Raw genomic sequence first — 22,533 nt, 5'->3', positions numbered from 1 at the left:
CCCAGTGTCAAAGCTCCCCACCTCCAAGTCTGAGACCCTAGAATGACACCATCTGGGTGCTCTTTCCAAGTGCTCAGCCCTGAGGAGGTGTGTCCCATGGAAGCTGCCTGAGCACTTTGTAGCACCCTGTGTATCCTGAGCCAAGGCTTCTAGCCCTGGCTCTGCCGCTGAAGGGCTGTGTGACCTCAGCCACATTCTTCCATCTGCACAGTGAGGCAGTGGATAACATGCTCTCCACTGCCCCTCCGCAGTTCTAAAATGCTTCATTGAATGGAAGGTGGAGATGGCTGTCAGACTTAACAATAAAAAGCAGACACCTTTTTAGTTCCTCTCAGCTTGAGTTCCTGCCCCTGGACAGAAGCTGGAAATAGGTTTGTTTCTGGATCCCTGGCCTGGGTCAGAACCAGAGTTGTAGGTGGCTGGCAGGAAGCCTGAGTGATTATCAAGATGCATGTCCTATCTCCTTCACTCATTGAACAAACATTTACTAAGCAATTATGCTGAATAGAACGTGGGCAGGGATGGCAGCTGTTGTGTTCACTGATTTATCCATGTGTGGCGGCTGGCACATAGTAGGTGCTCATTCAGTATCAGTTGAATGATGGGTGTTTCCTGCAGCACAGTCATCCAGGGGAGCCTATTAAATGAAGACTCCTGGGCCCACTGCAGACCTACTGACTTGTCTTCTCTGGTAACAAGGCCCTGGTGACTGTCATACCCTCCAGAGTTCGAGAACCATGGCTGTCGTGTCTGAATAAAACATTCTTCTATTCTTAGGAGGGAGAAAATGCTGAGGTTTTTACTTTTGAGGGTTTGTCAGTAGATAATATTCAAGTTAAATAGGTTCATTTTGCTGGAGCCATTTCCACGGAGCCTGAAGGAGTCTGGGTTTCACCCAGGGTGTGCATAGGGCAAACTTTCACTAATCTTGGGAGAGGCAAGGCCAATAAAAAGGCAGAGAAGGTAGGAGTTGAGCCACATGAAGTCCAAGTCTAGCATTATTATTGCCTTTTATATGGAAGTCATAACATAAGAAATGTGCTACCATTCCAGCTTCTTGGGAGTGGTTAACTACTGTGAGGTTTTTCTCAATTGCCTTCGAGGGTCCGTGGCTTGGATCATGCACAGACCTGGATTTGACTCTCCGATGTGTCTGTAACTGCTTGAGCTTGGGCTAATCACTTTAACCCCTTTTAAGCTTTAGTTTCCTGAGTCATAAAATGGGCATGATAACGTCAACTACTCAGGGTTGTGGAAAGAACCTGGGGAGATATAAATGCAACATGCACAGTACAGAAAAGCTGCTAAGTTTTGGCTGATACCTATAAAGTGCTATCATATCTAGGGTGGAGGGTTCAGTAGAGGTTCACTTATACTAGCTTTTTTATTTTACAGGTAAGGAAACAGCCTCAGAGAGGGAACGAAATTGCACAAGATCATCTAGCACCTTAGGTTTCTTGAGGGCTAATATCAGTGAAGAACTTCAAATTCCTCCTTGGATTAGAGAGTGCAATGAGGCTGACACTCTGAGTGGCCTGTGATGAGGGAGTCCCTGGAATAAGATGCTTTTGAAACAGAAGCTAGATATTTCAGGTTGAGGGGGGGCCTTCTCACCTGAGTTTCTTGTCAGCCAGAAGTCATTCTGAGGACACAGTAATTAGTAAGAAAGTCCCCAAAGCTGGGCAATTTGTGAATTTTTCTATCAACACTGAAGTTGTAAAGACAAAAACCTTTGGGCAAGCACTGTTGAGGCCTTCCCTGGGAGTCCTGCGTGATCCTGCAGCCCTGCAAGCCCAAGGCTGGAGATGGCTAGCCTCTGGCCTAAAAGGGGCACAACACCGGTCAGAGGGCAGGCTAGATCTGGTAGGGGCATCTCTAGAAACTGTCCCACAGGGTTCTGACTCCAGTGTCCATGCAAGCAGCAGGAAGGTGGGGAATTAGGAGAGTTCAAGTCCTTAGTGCTACTGTTGATGATGTTGGCAATGAAGGGGATGAAGAAGAGAGTGAGGATATGTACTTCCTACCTGCAAGGCACAGGGCCAAGCAATTTATTGTACATGTATTGTTTCATGTAATCCTCACAAGATCTCTATGTGGAGGAAACTGAGAATCAGAGAGGTTAAGTAAATTATCAAGGGCACAGAGCTAGTGAGGACCGGGATTCAAATCCTTATCTCCTGTAGTTCAGTGTAGCCAGCAGTTTGCAAGTGCAGGAGGAAGGGAAAGTATTACTGGCCAGCGCCTTCAAGGGGCATATATTTTATCCCCATTTTTACAGACAAGGCAACAGAGTACCATAGAGTTTAGCATTTTCCCCATTTAGTCAGGCACTGTGCCAAACACTTTACATATATTATCTCTTTGATTATCATAACAACTCTATGAAGTAAGTAGTTCTCTGATCCCCATCCGTGTAGATGAGGAAACTGAAGCCTGAAACTAAATGACTTGCAGGGGTCCAGGCAATCTGACTACAGGGCCCATGCTTCTAACTTCCTGAGTTGCCCAATACTGGGACAAGAAGCAGCAGGGCTAGACCAGAACCCGGGGCTCCTGACTCCCAGGCTAGCGCTCCAAGGCTAGATGTAGGCTCTCAGTTGGAATTCATTGTTCCTTAAAAGCACGCTGGCCTAAAGCCCAAAGAGTGAAATCACGCCCTGCGGTTCTGGGAACCTCAGACTGGAGAAGGAAGCTCTTGCTCTGGTGTTCAAGTCTGAGCAGGTGTACTGGGGACTCTCCCTGTTTCCCTCTGTGGCTCCGAGGGACCCCTTGCATGGCAGGCAGGGTGGGGCAGCCCTGGAGTAGAGAGAGGGTGGGAAGGTGGGTAGGCATGCCCAATAAAACAGGCCTAAATCTTCCCGCCTTCATACCTCATTCAGGTAGTGCCCTCACCTGCCTGGCAAAGTGCCCTCACCTGCCTGGCGAACAGCAGGGCATGGTGACGAGAGTTCAAGGTTGGAGTCAGGAGGCCTGAGTCCTGGTTCTGGTGCATAGAGGCACTCACTGTATGCGCACTCTTGACTCTAGGCAGTCCCATCTATATGATGTGTGATGGTGGTGGAGTGAGGGTGGGTCAAAAATCACCCAGGTTTTATAGGTAAGACATTATTTATTAAGTACTATGTGCCAGGCACAGGAGACATAGCAAATGCAAAAGGAGATTCAAGCTTTGCTTTCATGGGTCTTAGAGTCTACTAACTCTAACTTATGAAGATCAAATCTTTACTGAAACAAATGTAAAATGGGAACTGTGACCAGTGTTTTAAAGGAAAGACAAGGGAGCCCAAGACGGTGGGGGCCCGGGGAGAGGGTGGGCGCTGACAGTCTGAAGGGCGGTGGGGAGGGAAGCCCTGAAGAGGTGGTTACTAGGTGACTGCTAGGCAGGGGGCGGCGTTCTGTGGGTAGAGGCCCCTCGTGAGATGGCCCATCCCAGTGGGCCAGGGGAAGCCAGCAAGAGCCTGGCCACTCCAAAGGGTTGTGGGCCGTGGTAAGGGAACTCATTGGCATTTTTTGTTTCTGTATTTTTTTGTTTTGCTTTTTGTGGGGTGGGGGAACAGTGGAGTGAAGGGAGGCTTGAGAGAGAAGGAGGTGGTCAAACTTAATGGAACATGGATCAACGCATCTTTCAAGGAAAAGATTAAAATGCAACCCCCTCCGAGGAACCTTCCCTGATTTCTACACTTCAGAACTATGGTATCCCTCCGTTTCTGTCCTTGAAGCCCTGGTTGAGAAACTCAAGCAGGGCAGTCAGACCTGGGATCTGTAATTCCTGCTACGGAAGGTCTTCAGCCTTCCCGGGACTCAGTTTCCCCAGCTGTGCCGTAGCAGGTTGTCTCGAAGGACCCGCCCAGCGCTAACGCAACGTGATTCGCTCTGGCAGGAGCAGGGGGCTGCCCGCATTGCTGCGCAGGCATCCGGCTGCCGGCTGGGGCATCGTCACCCAGCTGCGGGCGCTTTTCTCCGAGCTAGGGGCTGCAGGCAAGGATCGCGGTGCCAGACGTAACGCAGGGAAGCGGGGGCGCGACCCCCGGCCTGCGCAGGCACCGCGCAGCCCCGCCTCCGCAGCCAGCGGCCCTGCGGCAGCCCGGGCTGGAGCTCCGCCCTCCGCCTCCCGCCAGCCTCGCTCCCTCCTCCCGCCTCCCTCGGCTGCTTGCTCGCTTCCTCCCCCGGCCGGCTCCGCGCTGACTCCGCCGCACGCTGCAGCCGCGGCTGGAAGATGGCGGGGAATGACTGCGGCGCGCTGCTGGACGAAGAGCTTTCCTCCTTTTTCCTCAACTATCTCGCGGACACGCAGGTACGGCTAGCAGGGGAGGCGGGCCCGGGGCCAGAGGTGCTGAGCTGCGGGGGCTGCTGCCTCAGCCGCGGAGGCCGGGAGGCAGCGGTGGGCGCATTGGGGGTGTCGGAGGCTCCGGGCTGCAGAGTACCCCTTCCATGCGCCCTGCGATGCGCTCCGTCACGGAGGCAGGGAGCTATAGGCCCCCCCAGAGCATGCCGGAACGTTGGGGACGCCTCCGCCGCTGGGGAGGGTCTCGGTTTGGTCTCTTGGAGTCCGCCCCCCCGCCGACGGAGCTGGGGAGTGTGTATCGCGCTTCCTTGGGGAGGTGGAGCGGCGCCAAGCTGCGAGGGGACCCTCAGGCTGGCTCTGGGTGCTGGAGGCGCGCCCTCAGACTCCCGGCACTTGCTGCCGTACTTTCACGTGGACTTGGGGCCCCGGCACAGGCGCCTGCCCCCTACCCCAGAGTCCCCTAGTGCTCCAGTCTCCGGTACCCCGCGTGCTGCTTCTGGCCCCCTGCGGCTCATCACTGGCGCCCGCAGAGCAGAGTTTCCTGCCAGTTGCCTGCTGTGGATGGACATAGGGGTCTGCGGGGCACGTGGACGTGCGGGCGGGGATAACACCTTCCTGGAGTCCCCCCCGGGGGGGGAAGGTGGGCAGGATGACGGCGGAAGGACTGTTTGGGGCCCCCTGGGTCCCCCCGCGGCGCGCGGCCCCGGTGCGCGCTCGGCGATGCTGGGGGAAGGGAAGGCGAGGCGGCGTCCCGGGCTCTGGCTGCTCCCTGGGAGCCCCTCCGGCGACCCGCGCGTGACAGGAGTGGGTGCTCTGTTGTGGTGGAGTGGGGAGAGAGAGAAAACTGGTGACGCGGAGACGGGAACTAGGGGTACTGCCGGGGCAGGCAGCCGACGAAAATGCCTGCGCTAGTCGTGCGCGCCCCCCACCCCCTTCTCTGGTTTTTCCTATCCCAAGCCTGTTGCAAGAATAAAGTTTGGCCCCATACTTAAGGCTTTTTCTCCGGGCGCCCAGCTGCGGGTAGCCGGGAGGATGGGGATGCAGCGGAGCCAAGAATGAGACCCCGGATGCGGGCGCATCCCTGGGCGCGGAGAGGGGCTGCCGTGCGGAACCGGGCGCGACTCGCAGGGGCTGCTTTGGTACCTGGAGTCGGAATGCCGGTGCCGGCTCATTTTGCATAACACTGGAAGGTGGGGGGGCGGGATGGGGAGGGCGGGAGGTGGGAGGGGAGAGAGGGAAACTTTGCTTCTTGTTATAATCGGCCTGTCTTTGGGCGGCAGCAGCTGTCATGGGACCGGGTGGGCGGGGAGAGGTTTGCAAGCTGACTCTGCGGTGAGACGCGACTTGGAGGGGACGCAGCAGCGGAGACAGCGCCGGGCGGCTACTCCCGGCTGGCTGCTGGGACCGCGCGGCGTGGCGGGGTGTTGCGGAGAGGAAGCCCGCCGCGCGCGGGAGAAGGCCGGCCTCTTGCCGGCTGCAGACGTCCTTGCGTCAGGGAGTCGCGGGGCCTCGTGGTCGGTGGCAGGCGTGCTTGGGGTGGGTTTGGGGCTGGGGCGGAAGGAGTTCGGTGGCGCGTGATCCCATTTCTTCTCAAGGCCGGTGTGTGTGTGTGAGGTAGTGTGTGTGTGATAAGCGGTCTGCGCGCTCGTGTGTGTGTGTGTGTGTGTGTGTGTGTGCACGCCGCGCGCGCTGGGCGCGCAGCTTTTTACCTCTGACGAAACTGCAGTGGAGCTCCCGCGGCGGTCACCGGGCGCCGTCCCCAGCTCGGAGCCCGTGTTTGTTCTGAAGGCCGGTGCCACCTCCAGCCTGGGGCTCGAGGCTTCGGATGAGGGCGGGGCCGAATTGCCCCTGGGAAAGTTCTGTCACTTACCTGGGGGTATCTCCAAAACTCTCGGCTAAGACGAGGGAGGCCTGAAATAGCCGGAGACTTGTTAAGGGACCCATACCAAGAACTATCCCTTCGGAACGCGACCCCAGATTTTAACTCCATCTTCAAGACTCTCCAATAATTAATTATTTGCCCATTTAGCCGCCCGGCGGGCCTACCCAGCAGGAATATTTCACCCAAAGAGACTAGAAAATTGGGTAATCAGGTGTCAGCTGGAGCAGTGCAGTGAAAGTTAATCTGGGACGTTTGCTTTTTTTATTTAACCACGTGACAGTCTGAGGCTCTTTCTGGTGATCTTTGCCGGCCCAACTTGGGAAATGTAATTGATAGGGGGAGCTTTGCAGACGCCCCTAGAAGGCTCAGAGAGCCGGGCTGGAAGAGGACCTGGGCGGGCCATCGCGTGCCTCCTCATTTTACAGCTGGGGATAGAGACTGTGAGGGGTGAGCGGCTTGTGCAGGACCACGCAGCCAGCGGGTGACAGAGCTACCCAGGGCTCCTGACTCCAGGTCCTGTGTGTCACCTCGAAATAGCACTGGACTTGGAGTCAGAAGGCCTGAGTGGAGTCGCCTTCCCCACCCTCTGGCTGGGTGACCCCAGAGCAAGCCATTTTAACTCTCGGAGCCTCCTGTCCTCCATCTGTCAAATGGGGCTGGTGGTGGTGCTGGCAAGAGAAGCCTACGGTGAGGTGTAGTGGGGATGAGCACTGTTTGCCTGTGAGATGTCTGAGTGTTCTTGCGACTCCCCCCCCTCCTCCAGACTCACCCCCTCCCTCCCTTCCCCTCCTCCGTCTCCTCCTTTGGAAGGCTTGGGGAAAGTGAATAAAAAGGTAATTTATTGTCATGATCCAAAAGATTGCTGTCTGTTGACTCTTCCAGAGATAGAGGGAAGATAGAGGCAAGACTTGTGTTTAGAAGACTTAACTTTTACCCATTCCGGCCAAAGTTCAAAAATTCAGCACACCAAGAATTGTGAAAGTTTCTTGGAAAGGTTTGGGGCATGCATCCCAAAGAACTCTGGGTTGGCTTCACCTTTGTCCAGGCTGTGTCTCTTGCCTGCAGTGAAATGCCACCTGCTCTAGTAGGCCTTCCTAGTCCAGCTTGCCCTGCTTTCTCCTTTGGTTTTCATAGTGTGTGTAGTGCAACTAAGCCCTTTGTGTGTGAGTTCCGTGTCCCAGTAAGATTCTGGAACTAGAGTTGGGCCTTCCATCTTGTGCCCCCATGGCACCTGTCACCATGCTGAGTTCCTTTGCTCAGCTCTTGGCTAGGCACAAGATTATAGACAGGGGAAGCGCCTAGGCTCCTAGGCTGGACAGGGAGACAGCTGGGCAGCAAGTTCGGGGAGAGTGGAATGTCGAGGGCTTCAGCTGGGGGCGGTGACTTAGGCTCCAGAGGCCGCATGGTAGGCCCACACTGAGTACGGGTTGTTTGAAGCTGCCGGGGGGACATCAGTCATAGATACCAAAACGTTATAGAGTTGGCAGGAATTTATAAGTCATGTGGTCTAAAACCCAAACCCTTATTTAAAAATATTTAATTATAGAGCTGTTAGAAAATACTGGCAAAACATAAAGAAAAAGATTGAAAATAAGTAATCTTACCCAAAGATAACCAGTTACTTTTTATATATATTTCCAGACTTTTTTTTTCCCTGTTGGTTCCTATTGATTATACCTTTTGTACAAAAAGAGTCATTCTTTATATACTAATTGTAACTTGGAGTCATACTGCTGTAACTTGCTTTTTTTGCCTTCTAAACGGTGTGCTATGACTGCCTTTCCACATCAGTAAACATGCTGCTCAGTATCTTAATATCTGAATGGTTATGCAGTATTTCATTGAGGGTTGAACCAAAACGTACTTAATCAGTCCTTCATTGTTAGTTGCTTAAGTTGTTTATAACTTTTTTTAACTGTAAGCTGAAATGAATATTTTTGCATATGTCTTCTTTCCTTCATTTAAATGCCTAGAAGTGAAATTACTCTGTCAAAATAACTGTGCAGGCACTTGGTAAAAACATTTCTGGATTGCCTTCTAGAAAGATTGTGCTAATTTACACAACAGCATTGTGTGGGAATGCCTGGCTCCCCATACCCAGATGCCTCTTGGTGTTTTAATTGTTTTTCATTTTTTCAGTCTGTTCATCAGTAAATTCTATCACCCTTATTGTTTTAATGTGCATTTCTTTGATTACTTGTGATGCTGAACCTTTTCCCCATATGATTATGGGCCATTTGTGGTTCTGTTCTGTGAAATGTCATGTTTGTGAACTTGGCCCATTTTTCAATTGGTATCCTATTCCCACATTGTTCTAAAACTGGATGTGAGCACCTGGAAGGGGCCTTTGTCACATGGAGAACTGGGAAAATGGCTTGAAGTCCTAGTGTTCACTTGCTGGTTCTGGAAAGCTGCTGCCTCTGTAGCCCCTGAAGCTGGAGCTAACTTCTTTCCAAGCCAGAACTCTAACCATCTGTAGGGGTAGGTCAAAGGGTAGCCTTGGCTGGGTGCGTTTTCCCACCCTTCATCTGTGCAAGACCAGGGCAGTATGTTCACCTGAACTCAGAAGGGGACATGTTTGCTTGTTTGTTTACCAGAGGCCTGGGCTTGTCTTTACTAGGGCCTGCCTTCTGGTGCTAATGGTCAGGATGCCTATGAAACCCAGGAGGCAGTGGCCCAGCATCCGGGCCCCCGGGGCACCTATTTCCCCTTCACTTTGGGGCTCTTCTCTCCCCAGCTGGTGCAGGCCAGCCAGAAGCTCCACAATTGCCAGGATGAGTCACTCTTTTCCTTGTCTCTGGAATAATACAAGGAGTACTGGTTTGAGTCAGAGGCAGCCTTGCAGATGGGGTCTTGGGCTTGGAAGTGAGGTCATAATAGGAGCCCTGCAGTGCCAGCAGCTATCTCCTCCTTCCATCGTTTTCATAACATATATTGCACATTCTCTGTATGCCACGTATTCTGCCGAGGTTTATATTCACATTCTTATGTGTCATTCTCATAAAGATTCTAAGTGTAGGTGCTGTTGTTATTCCCGTCATACAGATGAGGATTTTACACCTTCAGAGAATTCACCGACTTGTTGAAGACAGCTTCTCTGCACAAGCTTGTAGTTGGTGGGAGAGCCAGGATCAGTGGGCAAGCTTCCCCGACTGCTTTGACCCCAAGCTCTGCAGACAGGGCTACTCTCTGTTTCTGTTTCGTCATTGTGTTTTAGTGCCTTGAGTAAATGAAAGCCCATTGTATAGAGAGAAGAAAGACTCATAAAGCCCTCTGCTTCTCTAGGCCTCAGTTTCTCAATCTGTGAAATGGGGGTAGTAGGTCCTAAGTCTCAGGGTTGGGAATTAAATAATATAGTTAAAATGAGCAGCAACCTGCTGCTCACAAAACTGAGTTCTTCTCTCTGAAGCACTTGAGAAGGGCAGGATCAAATACAGTGAGAACTCCTGTCCGTGTAATCTTCTTTATGCAATAAAGGGAAACATAATTATTGGTGTGTGAAGGTAAAGGGGACCCAAGTAAAGTCACATGGGAGAGAATAAGCAGGGTCATTTCCAGGCTCTCTTCCTCCAGGGTAATTGAGTGCCTCAGTCCATCCTGTTGACCGTCCGCTGGTACAGAACCAATTGGATTGCATCGCTTTTGGGGACCGTCCTCCTCTTCAGGTCTAGGGCCCTGTCTGTTCATGACCAGTTCCTGCCCTTACAAGAGTGCGCGTCTTCTGTTACACCCTCGCTCATGCATCACCTGTGCTCCCTGGTACTTCTGAATTAAAACCTAAATTTTAACCTGATGCGTAAGAAGAGCCTTTTATGTACTTGAAGTTGGAGAGTTAGGCCCCTGGCTTTTTCCTGAGTTGTCTGCTCTCGCTTGGGGAGGACCCTGCTGCACCCCAGAATATGTTGTGAGTCTTGTTTCTGGAAGCAGGTGCCTCATGCCATTGTTTTCTGTCTATTCTGTCTTCATTTCCACCGTTTCCATTACTTACCCCGCAAGACCCAGCTCCCATGCCATTGTTTCGGTAGCGCCTTCTCTCCAGGCCACAGCTGCCTGCCCCATGTAGCAGTGGACACTCACTTTGAAGTCAGCCTCCTTGCGGCTGAGTCCTGGTTTGCTGTTTGCTGGCTCTGAGACCTTTGGTGGGTCACATAAACTCTGAGCTTCTTCCATTTCCTCATGTGTAAAGATAATGATAAATAGTACTTCCCTTATAAAGTTGTTGCAAGGAGTCAATGAAAATCAAATGACAAAATGGATTTAAAGCACTGAACACAACACGTGGCATATAATCACCAAATAATAGATAACATCTTTTCTAATACAGAAATCACACTAAGTATTATCATTTAGAAAATCACTCCAGATGGTTAAGCTTCACCAGGGCAAGCATTTTTGTATGCTTCATTCACCACTTTTTCTCACAAGTGCCTAGAGCACAGTAGCCTTCAGAATCCTCACAGAAACCAGTACGCTAACCCGTAAGCCTCTTCGGGGCAGCCACTACTTCTCATTCTGTGTCTTCAGTCCCTGTGTTCCTGAGAAGAAGAAATGCTGTGGAGTGACTTGGAGTTTGCTCCCTGCACTCCGGCCCCACCATTTTCATGGATTCATAGCCTGCCTGCATGTCAAGCCCATGTTTGTACCTGTCCTCTCTGGAAAGCCCTTTAAGCAAACTGCATCCACCACTGACGTGGAGGGTACTGCATGCTGTCCTCTGGTGTCTGTGTGTCTCCACAACCAGGCTGACAGCTCTGGGAGGGCAAGAAATAGTACTTTTATCCTGGGCCTGCACTGGTTATTACCCATTAAGTAGATGAGTTTTTGAGCAGTATCTATGTGATTAGGTATCAGGTTCTCTGAAAAGAACTTTGTATTTTAAACATTTTGCTATGGAAAATGTCAAATATAATGTGGAAGGAGCCAGTGGCAGATGGTACAGTCAATCCCCATGCCCCTGTCACCCAGCCCAAGCTGTCCTGGACCCACAGCCACTCTCGTTCGTCCACCACATACCACATCATGTCATCCGTGATGGCTTCAGTGTATCTGCGAAGAGACTTGAGAGTACTCTTGTATGGGCTTCTCCCCATAACTACAAGATTGGTTCTGTTTTCCCCACTTTAGAAATGATAAAATTGAGGTCACTCAGGGTCTTGGAGCTAGTGAGCATCTAACCTGGGATTTGAACATTGGTCTCCACTGTTCCTAAACCCCAGAGGGAGATCAAGAAGATGTTAAAACCAAGCCCTGAGCAGTGGCAGCAGCTGGCCCAGGAGTGGCGCCCTCGCAGTTAGCCCCGGGTTTTCTCTTTAGGTGCTGAGGACCACCCAATGAGGGAGACAGGTCGTGGGATCTGAAGCCCAAGTTCACAGAACTGAGAGGAGGGGCCTGGCCCGAGGTCACACAGCTGGCTGGGCATGGAGTCCACAGGCTCCTGGTGGCAGTTGGACTTTTGGGCTTCTCACCCTGCCCTTAGGGCAGGGATTGAGTTGCCGCCTAGGTGTGGAGTAGGAGACCAGAGAGACTTTTTTACAAATGGGAGGGCAAAGTCTTTGATTAATTATCCCCAAAGGTTGTAATTACTGCTTAGTCTTTTAGGTAAGAAAACCAGCATTGGCCCTATTACTTGTCTGGGTGGCTGAGAGGGCTTGAATCCTAGGACTGGACTCTGCTTGGGGCAAGCCCTGCAGACTTGGCTCAGATTTCTTCCTGCCTCAGTTTTTTCATCTAGGAAATGGGACTGATAGTAGTAGATTATTTTAAAGGGTTTAGTGAGGACTGGTTGACTGGTTGGACTAGACTCTAAAGTGTTGAGAAATGCTTAGCCAGTTGGAGCCATTCTTAATATTAAAAAGACATAAATAGAACGCAGACCCTGCTATTTATCTTCCCCCTGAACTCTAGGTTCTTGGTCCTGTTGAGGCCCTGAGGTTCCTCTTTCAGAGTATGATGTTTTTCTTCCCCCAGACTCCTGGGGGAACTAAAGAGGAATTCCATCTAGTCTTAGCAAAGTACTACAATATGGACTTTTAGGAAACCAGATCCAGTTAGATGCCACTTGAAGAGAGAAGACATATCCGATAGTGCTTAGAGCTCTTGGTTTTGGAGCTTAACTGCCGAGTGTTTAAATCAGGAGTCTACCAGTTACTAACTGTGTGACCTTGAGAATTCTTAACCCCTGACCCCAGCTGCCTCATGCAAAATTGGGGATAATAATAGTATGCTCTTAGGATAACTACAGAGGGTAAGTAACGCTGGTAGCTTTGCCTGCCATACAGTGGGCACTCAACAAGAACTGGCAGCCACTGGGATGATGAGAATGACAATGGTGGGAAAACACCAAAGTAAAGGTGAGCTTTCAGGGAGGTGGGGGTGCCTCAAAGGTCATCTGACTCAGTACCCTTACCTTGATGTGAGGAGAGAGGCTGAAAGCAGACCAGGGGATGCCTTCAGATCGCCCAGCAGAGGCAGGACAGGCCTCCCAGCTGCTGTCTGCTTGGGCAGGGCTGGCTCTGCAGAGCAGGGACTCAGCTGTCTGGGTCCCACTGTCTGGGAACTCAGCTGGGCGAGCCCTGCCTGCTGGAGACGGATGCTCCCCAGCAGCTCTGCAGAGTGTTTTTCCCTTGTGCTTGCCTGGCAGAACACAGTCATTTAGAAGAGGGAGATCAAGAAGATGTTAAAACCAAGCCCTGAGCAGTGGCAGCAGCTGGCCCAGGAGTGGCTCCCTGGTGTTGCCATGGCAAACGGTCTTGGCAACGTGGCTGCTTGAGCCTTTATTTCTGGCCTCAGGCTTCTCACAGGGAAGTGTCATACCCAGGACACTGGGAGGGCCCTGCCTTGGCTCCCTGACACCAAGGATGACCCAGCTTCCATGCTGCTACGATCCCAGGCCACAGCATCTGCAGGCTTCCACTGCATGATGCAGAAGCAAGCTCCTGGGTATGGCATTCAAGGCCTCAAATGCCCATCCATCCGTCTCTCCATCTACTCATCAAATACTGTGAGACCATGAAACACTGTTTCCACAGCTGCAAGAACAGAACAACACAGTCCTAACATGGACCCTGGTGTTAGGTGTTCCCAGTCTGATTTCATCTTTAACCATATCTTTAAACAATAATGGTGATGAGAACAGTTAACAACTGCTAACCCTTTCAAGTAATTACTCTGCCTGATCCTGTGCTAAATTATTCACACGCAAATCACATCTAATCTCAGAGGAGCCCCATGAAGCATTCCCACTGTTGATGCCCATTTTACCATTGAGTAGACTGGCCTGCCGTCTCTCCCCATCTCCGGCAGCTCCCAGGCCCAGTTCCAGGGCTGCCTCCCTAATGCCCATCCCCCAGACGTGGTCCCTTTTTGCTCTGTGATCCCCCAGTCTGCTGCAGACACCTTGTGTGCTCCACCTTCCCCTTGGGTACTCTGTCACCCTAATGAGTTTATATCTGCCCTCCAACCGCCCCAGAACAAAATGAGGAAACTGGCTAAAGGAGGGAGCTTTGACTGCTCTGGTGGGGAGTCAGCAAAGGTTCTCATTAGTATTGCTATTAATAACAGTAATAGAAAAGAGCTAACATCTCGTGAGCACTCTAGTGGCCAGGTACTAAGCTGGAACCTCCAGGTGCATCACCTTGTCTAATCCTCAGCTACCTGGGGAAGTCGGTACTATGACAAACTGGAAAACTGAGGCTGCAAGTTCAATGACATGCCCCGCATCACCCAGGCAGATGGTGAAAGGCTGGGATTTGAACCTAGGTCTGCCTGGTTTCAGAGCACCCAGTCTTAACTGCTGCACTGTGACTACTCCGGCCGAGCACGTGGAAAGCACTGGAATGGGGGTGATGGGTGGCGGCAGGAGTCACCTGTCCTTGGCCTCAGCTGTGGGACTCGGAAGTGAGTGGGATGTGGGAGAGAAGACACAGAGTGAAGGGGCTCAGTCATGAGTGGGGTGCAGAAGAGGATTCGCTTTGGGGGAAGATCTGTATGGGGAATAGATATCCGTTTATCCAGGGCCCACTGTGTGCCAGGTTCATCCCCATCCTGGCTTTCCCTGGAGCCTCATTAAATGTGAAACTCCTCTCCCAGCCTGGGATAACCCTTGTTGATGTGTTTATTCTTCACTGTTCTCTCTTCTCTACGCAGTCAGGACTGGACCTCCCTAAGGAAAGGGACCTCATCAGGCTGGTTCACTGTCAAATCCCCCAGAGCCTTAATGGTTTCTGGCACACTAAACACCTTGTCCTTCAGGCATTACTGAGGAGTAATGTGTGCTCGCAATAAGCAAAAGTTTATAGGTAACTTTGAAACTTTCCCTGCTTTCGATGGACATCCTCTTTTAGATGGCAATACCAAACAGTATTTCACTCTTCCTTGCTCTCCCCCAAAAATGAACGAACAAATGCTGTTTGGTCTTTAAGGAAATCCACTAACCGTTTGCCTGGCCACACAGACCCCTGCTCTATGGTTGGAGCTGCGCTGGAATGTGTGGGTGAGAGGGGTTGGGGGGTTGTACCAGGCCCCACAGGGGCCCACCGCTCTTGTCTCCAAGATGAACCTTGCACATAAAGGAAACAAAAGCAAACATTATTTTGCAGCATCCAGAACCCCCTGTCAGAACACACCTCCAGTGGGCAGGGCTGTGTGGCATGTTAGACACTGCTAGAACAGTCTGTTAGAGGGCATTGCTCTGGCCCAGCTAGGGAGGGGCTCAGAGCTCCAGGAGCCTCGCTGTCTGGTCAAGGGTCTCTATACCTTCTAGGGAAATAGGAACCAGCACCTCACACTGGACCTCAAGTCCATTGCCTGTCCACTTATTCCAGCAGGACTGGCTAGCTGGCCCCCAATCTAGAGGAAAAAAGGGGGAATCCAGGGAGGTAAAGGGGTGAGGGAGCCCTTAGGGATGGCGACTACACTCTTCAGCCCAAGAGGATTAACTCTGTGCCATCAATCTTCCCTGGTTTGAAATCCCTCAAGACTCAGTCTGTTCCACCTAAGATCACCCTTCACCCTTCCTACTTAGGGCCAATTATCTCTTGGTTTACACACAATTCTTACAAGCTTGGCAATCCTGTCCACCCCTCTTGACATTAGAAGGAGCAAGCCCCTGCAGGCAGAGGGCAAGGGGTGCAGTCCCACTCAAGGCAGAAACACATCACTGCAGCCCTGAGGGCAACTTGGGACCTTTTAGGGAAGGGGCAAGGAGACCCCTTGCTTCTGAATACACTGTCCAAAAGTACAAAGCTAATAGTCACGGAGACTGTACCATCCCTGAGGAAAGGTATATTCTGTTTGGTGTTCTCTGAGGAAGCAAAGAAGAGTGAATTACAGTTTGGTAATGCCATCTAAAAGAGGATGTCTATTGAAAGCTGGAAAAGTTTCAAAGTTATCTATAAACTCTGCTTATCGTGAATACACATTATTCCTCAATAATGCCAGATGGAGAAGGTGTTAATCTGGTCAGCAAAGTTACTTTGAAAGTTAATGCAGTCTCCTAATTTGAGATGTTGTCTCCCCATATTTCCAAGGTTGCACAGGGTAGTAGACGGAGTATGGCAGATGCTGCCTGGCCTTAGGAAACTGTGTAGCTTTAATGAGTAATAAAAGCAGACTGTCTGGTTCGAATCTTACTAGCTATGTGATCCAAGGGTTTGGACAGCCACTCTGGGCCCTAGTTAGCTAGCTCCCAAATGGGAGTAATAATAGGTCCTACCTTACAGGCTGGTAACACTGATCAGTAGTTCTCAACTATGAGTGCATATCAGGATCAATTTATAATTAAAAAAATAATAATGATACATCTGGGGCCGCCCTAGACTTACTAAATAAGAATCTTTGAAAGCAGGCTCTTAAGCTTCTAAGGTTTTTAGAAAGCTTCCTCTCATGGCACCCCTGCTTTGGTCCTGAACAATCAAATACTATTTGTAGAGCATCTGGCATTAACTCTTTGGTCCCCTCCCTTCTCTGTCCTTTCTGCCTTAGTCCAGAGCATTGGGTAGCATTTAGGGCCCAAATGACCAAGAAGCAGCTAGAAGGCCCCTTTATAATACCTGTATAAAGCAGAGTGGTCTCCTTACCTGGCCCCGACACTTGATGTTCATATCAATCCTGTGTCATAGGCAAGGGGAGAGTGTTATTCCCATTTTAGAGATGGAGAAATGGAGTCCCAAAGAGCGATTTGATAGGATACTGCAGTGCATCTGTTTTCAAATATTTATCTTCATCCCTGTGTCCATCCTCCTTGATCCTCAGCCACATACCCGCTAGAGGGGCAACTCAGGTGGTTGTGGGGGATCACGATTACTTCAAGAGGTGGCTGGGTTGGAAGAGGGCGAATGGAGGGAACCTGAGGAAATGGAAGCCACCTCCACACCCTCAGAGCAGTGATCATTTGACTTATAGGGACCCTTACAGTCCCTTGACCCCAGAGGGTACTGGCACGGTCCCAGGCCATACTATGGTTTAGGGGAAGCAACGGGACTAGAACCCACTTCTCCTGATGCCCAGTTCATTGTCTCCCTGGCTAAACGTGCTTCTTTGGAGTGGACAAGGTGTGGCTCAAGTGGTAATAGAAGTAGACTTTGAGCTAGTGTAGTGAGGATTTTGCATGTGCTGTTCCCTTTGCTGGAGTGCTCTTCCCAGGTATCTCCCTCACCTCCACCACATGTGCGGAGACATTACCTCTTCAGAGAGCCTCCCCTGACTCCCCACTCCGTCCTCTTTCTGTCCCAGCACCATGTTCTCTTTGCTCCAAGGCATGTTCCCATACACTTTCCTGCTTATTGAGGATGCACCTCAGGAGTCCCTGTTGCCTGTGGGGACAGAAGCTCTAGAGGACTGGATGTTGCCTATTTGGTTCCCACTGTGTCCCTAGAACCTAGGACCTGGCCCATGGTTGGCATTCATTGAATGTTTCTTGAATGATGAAAGAATGAATGAATAAATTCAATTTGTATTGAGCCTTTAGTCTGTTCTGGCCACCGTGTGGAGCTCACTTAACTCTCCCAACAGCTCCAGGAGATAAAGCCCTGTTTTTCAGATGAGGAACCCGAGGTTCAGAGGGTGAGTGGTGTGGTGAGGGGATACAGTCCGTTTGCTGACAAGCCACACAGAGGCCCCAGGGGCCCAGCAAGCCAGTGTGAACAGGGCCCCGCCCAGGAGTACTGCCCCAGTGACCTGTCATCACTTTCGCCCTGGGGTTGGGCGACAGCTCTGCCCTGCACTGTGGGTACCGCCAAGCGTACCTGCTCAGAAGCACCCTGGGCCTTCAGCCTCTCGAGCACTTGTTCTTTGTCCTAGTGGCAGAGGGAGTGGCTGCCTGGCTTGTACTTTGTGGACCGTCCCCCAGCAGGAATGTGGCCATCTCCCACCTCTAGGGGGATGGAGTTGGGTGGGGCGGTCTGCAGGCCAGCCACCCAGCCACTAGCAGCCAGACCTGGAGGATAACGGTGCTATCTCACCAGATGCTCATCTCCCTAGAACCTAAGTAGGCTCAGATCAGTGGATCAAGTTGTGGGAACAGACTGGGCTCCGAGGATGAGGTAAAAACCGTAAGAGGAAGGAGGGAGATTTAGAATCCATCCTAGAACAACAAGGAAGACCTTCTTTGATCAGATGACCTCACAGTAAATTTTCCATGATCCAGTTGCAGAACACCTGGAGGGGGAACAGTATCAGCTGGTTCCAGGTGATGGGTGTGGCCTGCAGTCTGGATTTTGAGGGTCAGCAGAAGGCAGACTAGAACAGTGGTTAAGACTGGAGCTCTGAGTCAGGGTCTGCATCCAGGGTCTGTCAGTCAGTAGCTGAGTGACTTAGGGCATTTCACCGAGTCTGCCTGGACTTCAGTTTCCTTCCCTGTGAAGTGAGATTAAGTATTTCAATGGGGGGTTGAAACAATGAAAAGATGTAACATGGGAAGAGCTTAGCACCTGCCTGGGTGTTGTTACTGTCAGTAATGCTGACAGTCAGTGGCTGGTTGGACTGGTGAAGAGAATTGGAGACCCCATGAACCACAGAACCTTGGATTATCATTGGGTGCCTTTTCCTTTTTCTGTCTGGGCAGCACTGACTCCCTCTGTGCCAGAAGCTAGGATTGCAGAGGAAAAAGCCCTGCCCATTGTCCTGGGAAGAACATGTCTGCAGATGGCCATGGAGGGTGGCCAGGCAGAGGGAGTGTCCAGGCAGCTCATGTAGCAGAGACACCGAGGGCTGAGCTGGAGCTGGCTGACAGGGAAGAGCAGGGCGTCTGAGGGAGAGACCGGCCTGTAGTAAGGCCCTGCACGTCCTGCGGCTGGTGAATGAACAGCAAGAGACAAGGGCTGTCCTGCATGGAGGATTTAAGTTGGCTGGAGGGCACCCTCATGGGTGTCATGAGGGTAAAGAACATACGGGATGATCTGAGTGCCTGGAAGATTGACATTGCGAGCACCAAGATTTCCAGCCGAAGAAACTAGCTGGAGGCTGCTCGGGAGGCCTGGGAAGGTCTGGGGAGCGTGATGAGGTTTTCCCCAGGCCTCACAGGCAGGACAGAGTGAATGGGATCACACTGAGGTCTCTGCCACTCACCCGCAGGCCCTAGGCTGGAGAGGGGCAAGGCTGGGGCACAGCTCTTCATCTGCAGGCTTGACTGTATCCTGTGCCCAGCAGGCCCCACTGGGGACGGCAGCCAGGCCCCACAACCCCCAGGTTCTCAGAGGTGAGGGAAAATGTCAATAGTTTTACATGGTAAGCCTTTAATGAATTAAATGATGATAATAATAGTTATTACCATTGTAATAATCCTTATTGCTCCTGTTACCACTACAGTTACCCCTTTGGCATTATTACTGTGAAATTCTCATAACATTTTCATATCCATAATTCACATCCTACTGAGGATTTTCTTTTCCATTTTACAGATGAAAACCCTGAGGTCCAGGGATGTTGAGGTGTCTTGCCCAATAAGGTCACTGTTGCAGGAACTTGACAGGAATGTGAAACTTGTGGTCCTCTAAGTCTGCCTGGCTAAGAAGGGGTGGTTTTTAGTAGGGCCCCTTGGCCGTTCATGTCCGTGCCTTGTCTAGACTGAGTTCCTAAGATTGTCTTGAATTCTCCTTGGAGCAGTGATCCCCAGTCTTTTTGAAGTTACAACATCTTTCCATTGCATGATTTTGCAATAGTTGCATCTCCCCCAGAAAAGAGCAATTTGCACTGATCCTCTTTAAATTCGAGTTAGCGAAGAGAAAAATCTTGCTCAGAGAATTTTGTAGTTGCACCGGAGATTAGAGTGCCTTGGTTGAGACCATTGAACCTGGCAGTCTGGATGAAGGCCTGGGTTCAGATCTTGCCTGTCCCTCTTTGCTGTGTGACCATGGACAATTCTAGCCCTCTTTCTGGAACCCACCTCTCTCCTGTGCTGTGACTCATTTTTCTATCATAGGGGCTGTCTTCCTTTTGTACATTCTGCAGAACTGCCAGGTACTGGATGGAGAGGGAAAAGGTTAATTACTGGAACTGTCACATCTCAAGTGGACAATGAGAATTCCCTAACGTCTGGCAGGCAAAGCCAGTGGCAGTTTCTTAACTTCCCAGGTTGTGTCCTCTTCCTGGGTGACAGCTGCTGACTTCTCTTTGAACTGCAGCTTGGAAGACATTTGTCATGGGATCATGTGCCTTAACTGAGTGGGTTTAGAAGGAGGGGAGGTGGAGGAGGGACTCCAGGCAGGAGAATCCCCAATTTCCAACCTCTCCAGTGAATCATGGGACATTTGGATAAGTCACTTGTGAGGGTGGAAAGACTGGGTGAAAATCAGGAACTTCAGGTCAGATTTTTTTTCTAAAGGAGCAAATTATTCAAAATTCTTTACTGACAGAATATATCTAAAATGGATTTCTTCCTTTTCCCCACAGTATTGTCTTATCCATCTTGAATCATTTTTTTATCTATAAAACTGCCTTTTCACTCTCCTCTCTGTGCTAGTTAAAAAATATTTTAATAAGGGAGGGAAGGTATCAGCACATTCTGAGATACCCCGGCAAGGCTTCAGACTTGGCTCCGGGTGCTCTTGGAGGCTCAGACGGCCCTCCTCAGGCCCGGGCCCTGGTGCTTCTCATGCAGAGCGCCTCCCTGCTCTACCACGAGGCCTCCAATTAGTTAAAGAAAGTTCACATTAAGTGGAAAAAGAGCGACCACACTTACTGTACCATGTGGCCAACAGGCAATTCAACACCAGAGCTACCCAACTCCCCAAGGCCCTTGCCAGCTGCCGGATTTTGCAGGCTGGTGGATTAGGTGACCGCCGGACTGACGGGCAGGTCCGTGTGTGCACGGGGGTGCCTGCACAGGTGGCTCACCCACTGCAGCCTGGAAGATGGGATCTGCCTACATCCAGGGGAAACTCTGCTTCGAGCCTTACAGAATGCATTAATTTAAAAGCAGTTTTGTTGGGTAATAAAAGAAGCTAAAAAGTACAGAATTTAAAACACATTTTATATTGCTATAACTCAGGCAGTTAATTGCTCCATGATTCACCTTTAACCCCAAAGTGTTTTAGAAAAGTAACTTATTATCTTAAAGCCCTCCTTATATTTTCTTTGTTCAACAAATGACATATATATATATATTTTAAATTAATAAAGATATTTTAAAATAAAAATTTTTTAATAGGATTAAAAAAATTTTCCAGTGTTAGGAACTCATTTGTCTAAGAAAGTGAGACCCACCCTGCCATCCTATAGCTTCTGTCCTCAAAAAACAACCACTTTTAAGCAGTTTGATGTGTTTAAATGTCTTGCAGTGGGATATGTGTTTATCGTGTCTTTTTATTTTTATGTAAATTTTATTTTCTTGTTATAAGAGTGGCAGGTGTTGATTTATTGAAATTTGAGAGAATACAAATTGAAAAATCCCAAGACCCAAAAAGAAGCAGTCTAATTCAGAGTTCTTAATTTTTAAAGTAATGTTGTAGGTTCCACTTCAGCCAAGCTTCCCAACTTGAGCACAATTTTCTTGCCTCCCAGCCTATCATTTATGGGCTGATTTCTTTTTCTTTTTTTTTTTTTATTGTTTATTTTGGTATCATTAATGTACAGTTACATGAGCAACATTGCGGTTACTAGACTCCCCCCATTATCAATTCCCCACCACATACCCCATTACAGTCACTGTCCATCAGCGTAATAAGATGCTATAGAGTCATTGCTTGTCTTCTCTGTGATGTACTGCCTTCCCCATGCCCCCCCCCCACATTATGTGTGCTAATCGTAATGCCCCCTTTTCCCCCTTATCCCTCCCAATGGGCTGATTTCTGCTCATGACCTTGAGAAGGAAAGAACCTAGACTGGTCATAGTTTGTTGCACACCACGTGACCTCTTTCAACCTACTCCACCTTCATAAAATGGGAACTGTCGCTGCATTGCTGTGAGAATGCATGCATGTATCATGGATTTCAAAGCGAATTGCAAGTTGTAGAGTCATAAACAGATGTAAGGCAGTGTCACTACCTCCCCTGCCTGCCACCACCACAGCAACTGCTATTGTCTGAACTCAGGCAATATCCGGCTTGGACAATATCTCATCACCTCTAAGTTATTTCACACAACCAATTGCCATTTTACACCAAGATTTAATCACCCCCAAGGTTTGGCTTTTGTTCCATACACTGTGTACTGCATCTGTCTATATATACATTTGTTAATAAGTACAGAGCAAGATAAACCTCCTTGCTGGTAGAAAGGCCTTCAAACCCAGGCTTCCTGATTTAGAATCTATTACTCAGCAGGGCTGTTTGAAGTGTTAACTGATCCACCTTGTGATTCAGCCTGCAATTGGAGCCCACCCAAGGGGAAGAGATTGGTGGGGATCACATGGAGCAAGCTCCAGGAAGTTCCAGCTACCTAACAAGTAAATTTTCATGCTAGTTTCAATACACAACATTGTTCAGTGGGAAGGGGACAATAGACTTGATTTTTGTATTTATTTTGAAAATGTTTTACATAAGCCTCCTTGAAAAAATTGCAAAAGTTACAAATGGAAGTCATCTTTCCTGTCTTTGTGTTCCTGTGCTCAGAGGAACCCTGCTACCAATTTCTAACATGGTCTTCCAGAGGTAGGTGGTGCAGATACCAGCATATATATGTTCTAACTTCCTGCCTCCACTCCACTTTTTTCCACAAATGGTGGCAAGCTAAGAACATTGCTGTACAACTTGCTTTCTTCTACTTAATAATACATCTTGAAAGATCATTTCATAGCAGTATACAAGGAAAGACCTACTTCATTTTTTGGCTTGGCTGTGGTTTAACCAGTTCTCTGCTGGGCATTTAAGTTATTCCTAATTTAGTGCTGCTAGTTTGCAGTGAATAACTTTGTATGAGTGTCATTTTGCA

At 49.8% G+C, this 22,533-nt stretch overlaps 2 protein-coding genes across 4 annotated transcripts in view; one reads left to right on the top strand and one right to left on the bottom strand.

Moving 5' to 3' along the window:
* The first annotated feature begins 3,114 nt into the window (after positions 1–3,114).
* The window catches only part of PPARGC1B (PPARG coactivator 1 beta), a 123,465-nt gene continuing 104,046 nt past the window's right edge, over positions 3,115–22,533 (top strand). For both annotated transcript variants that reach the window (XM_036881458.2, XM_057490806.1), the window contains exon 1: positions 3,115–4,294. In XM_036881458.2, coding sequence (XP_036737353.2) covers positions 4,217–4,294 — 78 coding nt within the window. In that variant the 5' untranslated portion in view covers positions 3,115–4,216. The remainder of the gene's footprint in view (positions 4,295–22,533) is intronic.
* On the bottom strand, positions 3,536–7,094 carry LOC118910379 (proline-rich protein 18-like). Of its 2 annotated transcripts, XM_057490860.1 has the most exons (3): positions 6,232–7,094; positions 5,995–6,133; positions 3,536–5,098 (listed from the first exon to the last, which is right to left on the bottom strand). In XM_057490860.1, the coding sequence occupies exons 1-3, from the start codon at positions 6,273–6,275 to the stop codon at positions 4,664–4,666; spliced, it is 618 nt and encodes a 205-aa protein (XP_057346843.1). In that variant the 5' UTR covers positions 6,276–7,094; the 3' UTR covers positions 3,536–4,663. The 2 variants fall into 2 exon arrangements, 1 of the variants encoding a protein (XP_057346843.1); XR_008993402.1 differs by lacking the exon at positions 5,995–6,133 and having other exon boundaries at positions 6,156–7,094.

Source organism: Manis pentadactyla, chromosome 2, assembly GCF_030020395.1.
Source record: "Manis pentadactyla isolate mManPen7 chromosome 2, mManPen7.hap1, whole genome shotgun sequence".
Taxonomy (NCBI): Eukaryota; Metazoa; Chordata; class Mammalia; order Pholidota; family Manidae; genus Manis; species Manis pentadactyla.
This window is presented reverse-complemented; position numbering and strand designations above follow the sequence as displayed.

Bases quoted from the DNA above. Each gene is read 5' to 3' on its own strand.
- LOC118910379 (XM_057490860.1), bottom strand. From the start codon at position 6,275: ATGGAGTTAAAATCTGGGGTCGCGTTCCGAAGGGATAGTTCTTG. The intron at 6,134-6,231 runs GTATGGGTCCCT...GAACTTTCCCAG, and splicing joins TTCCGAAGGGATAGTTCTTG to GGGCAATTCGGCCCCGCCCT. The intron at 5,099-5,994 runs GTAAAAAGCTGC...CCACCACAACAG, and splicing joins CCACTGCAGTTTCGTCAGAG to AGCACCCACTCCTGTCACGC.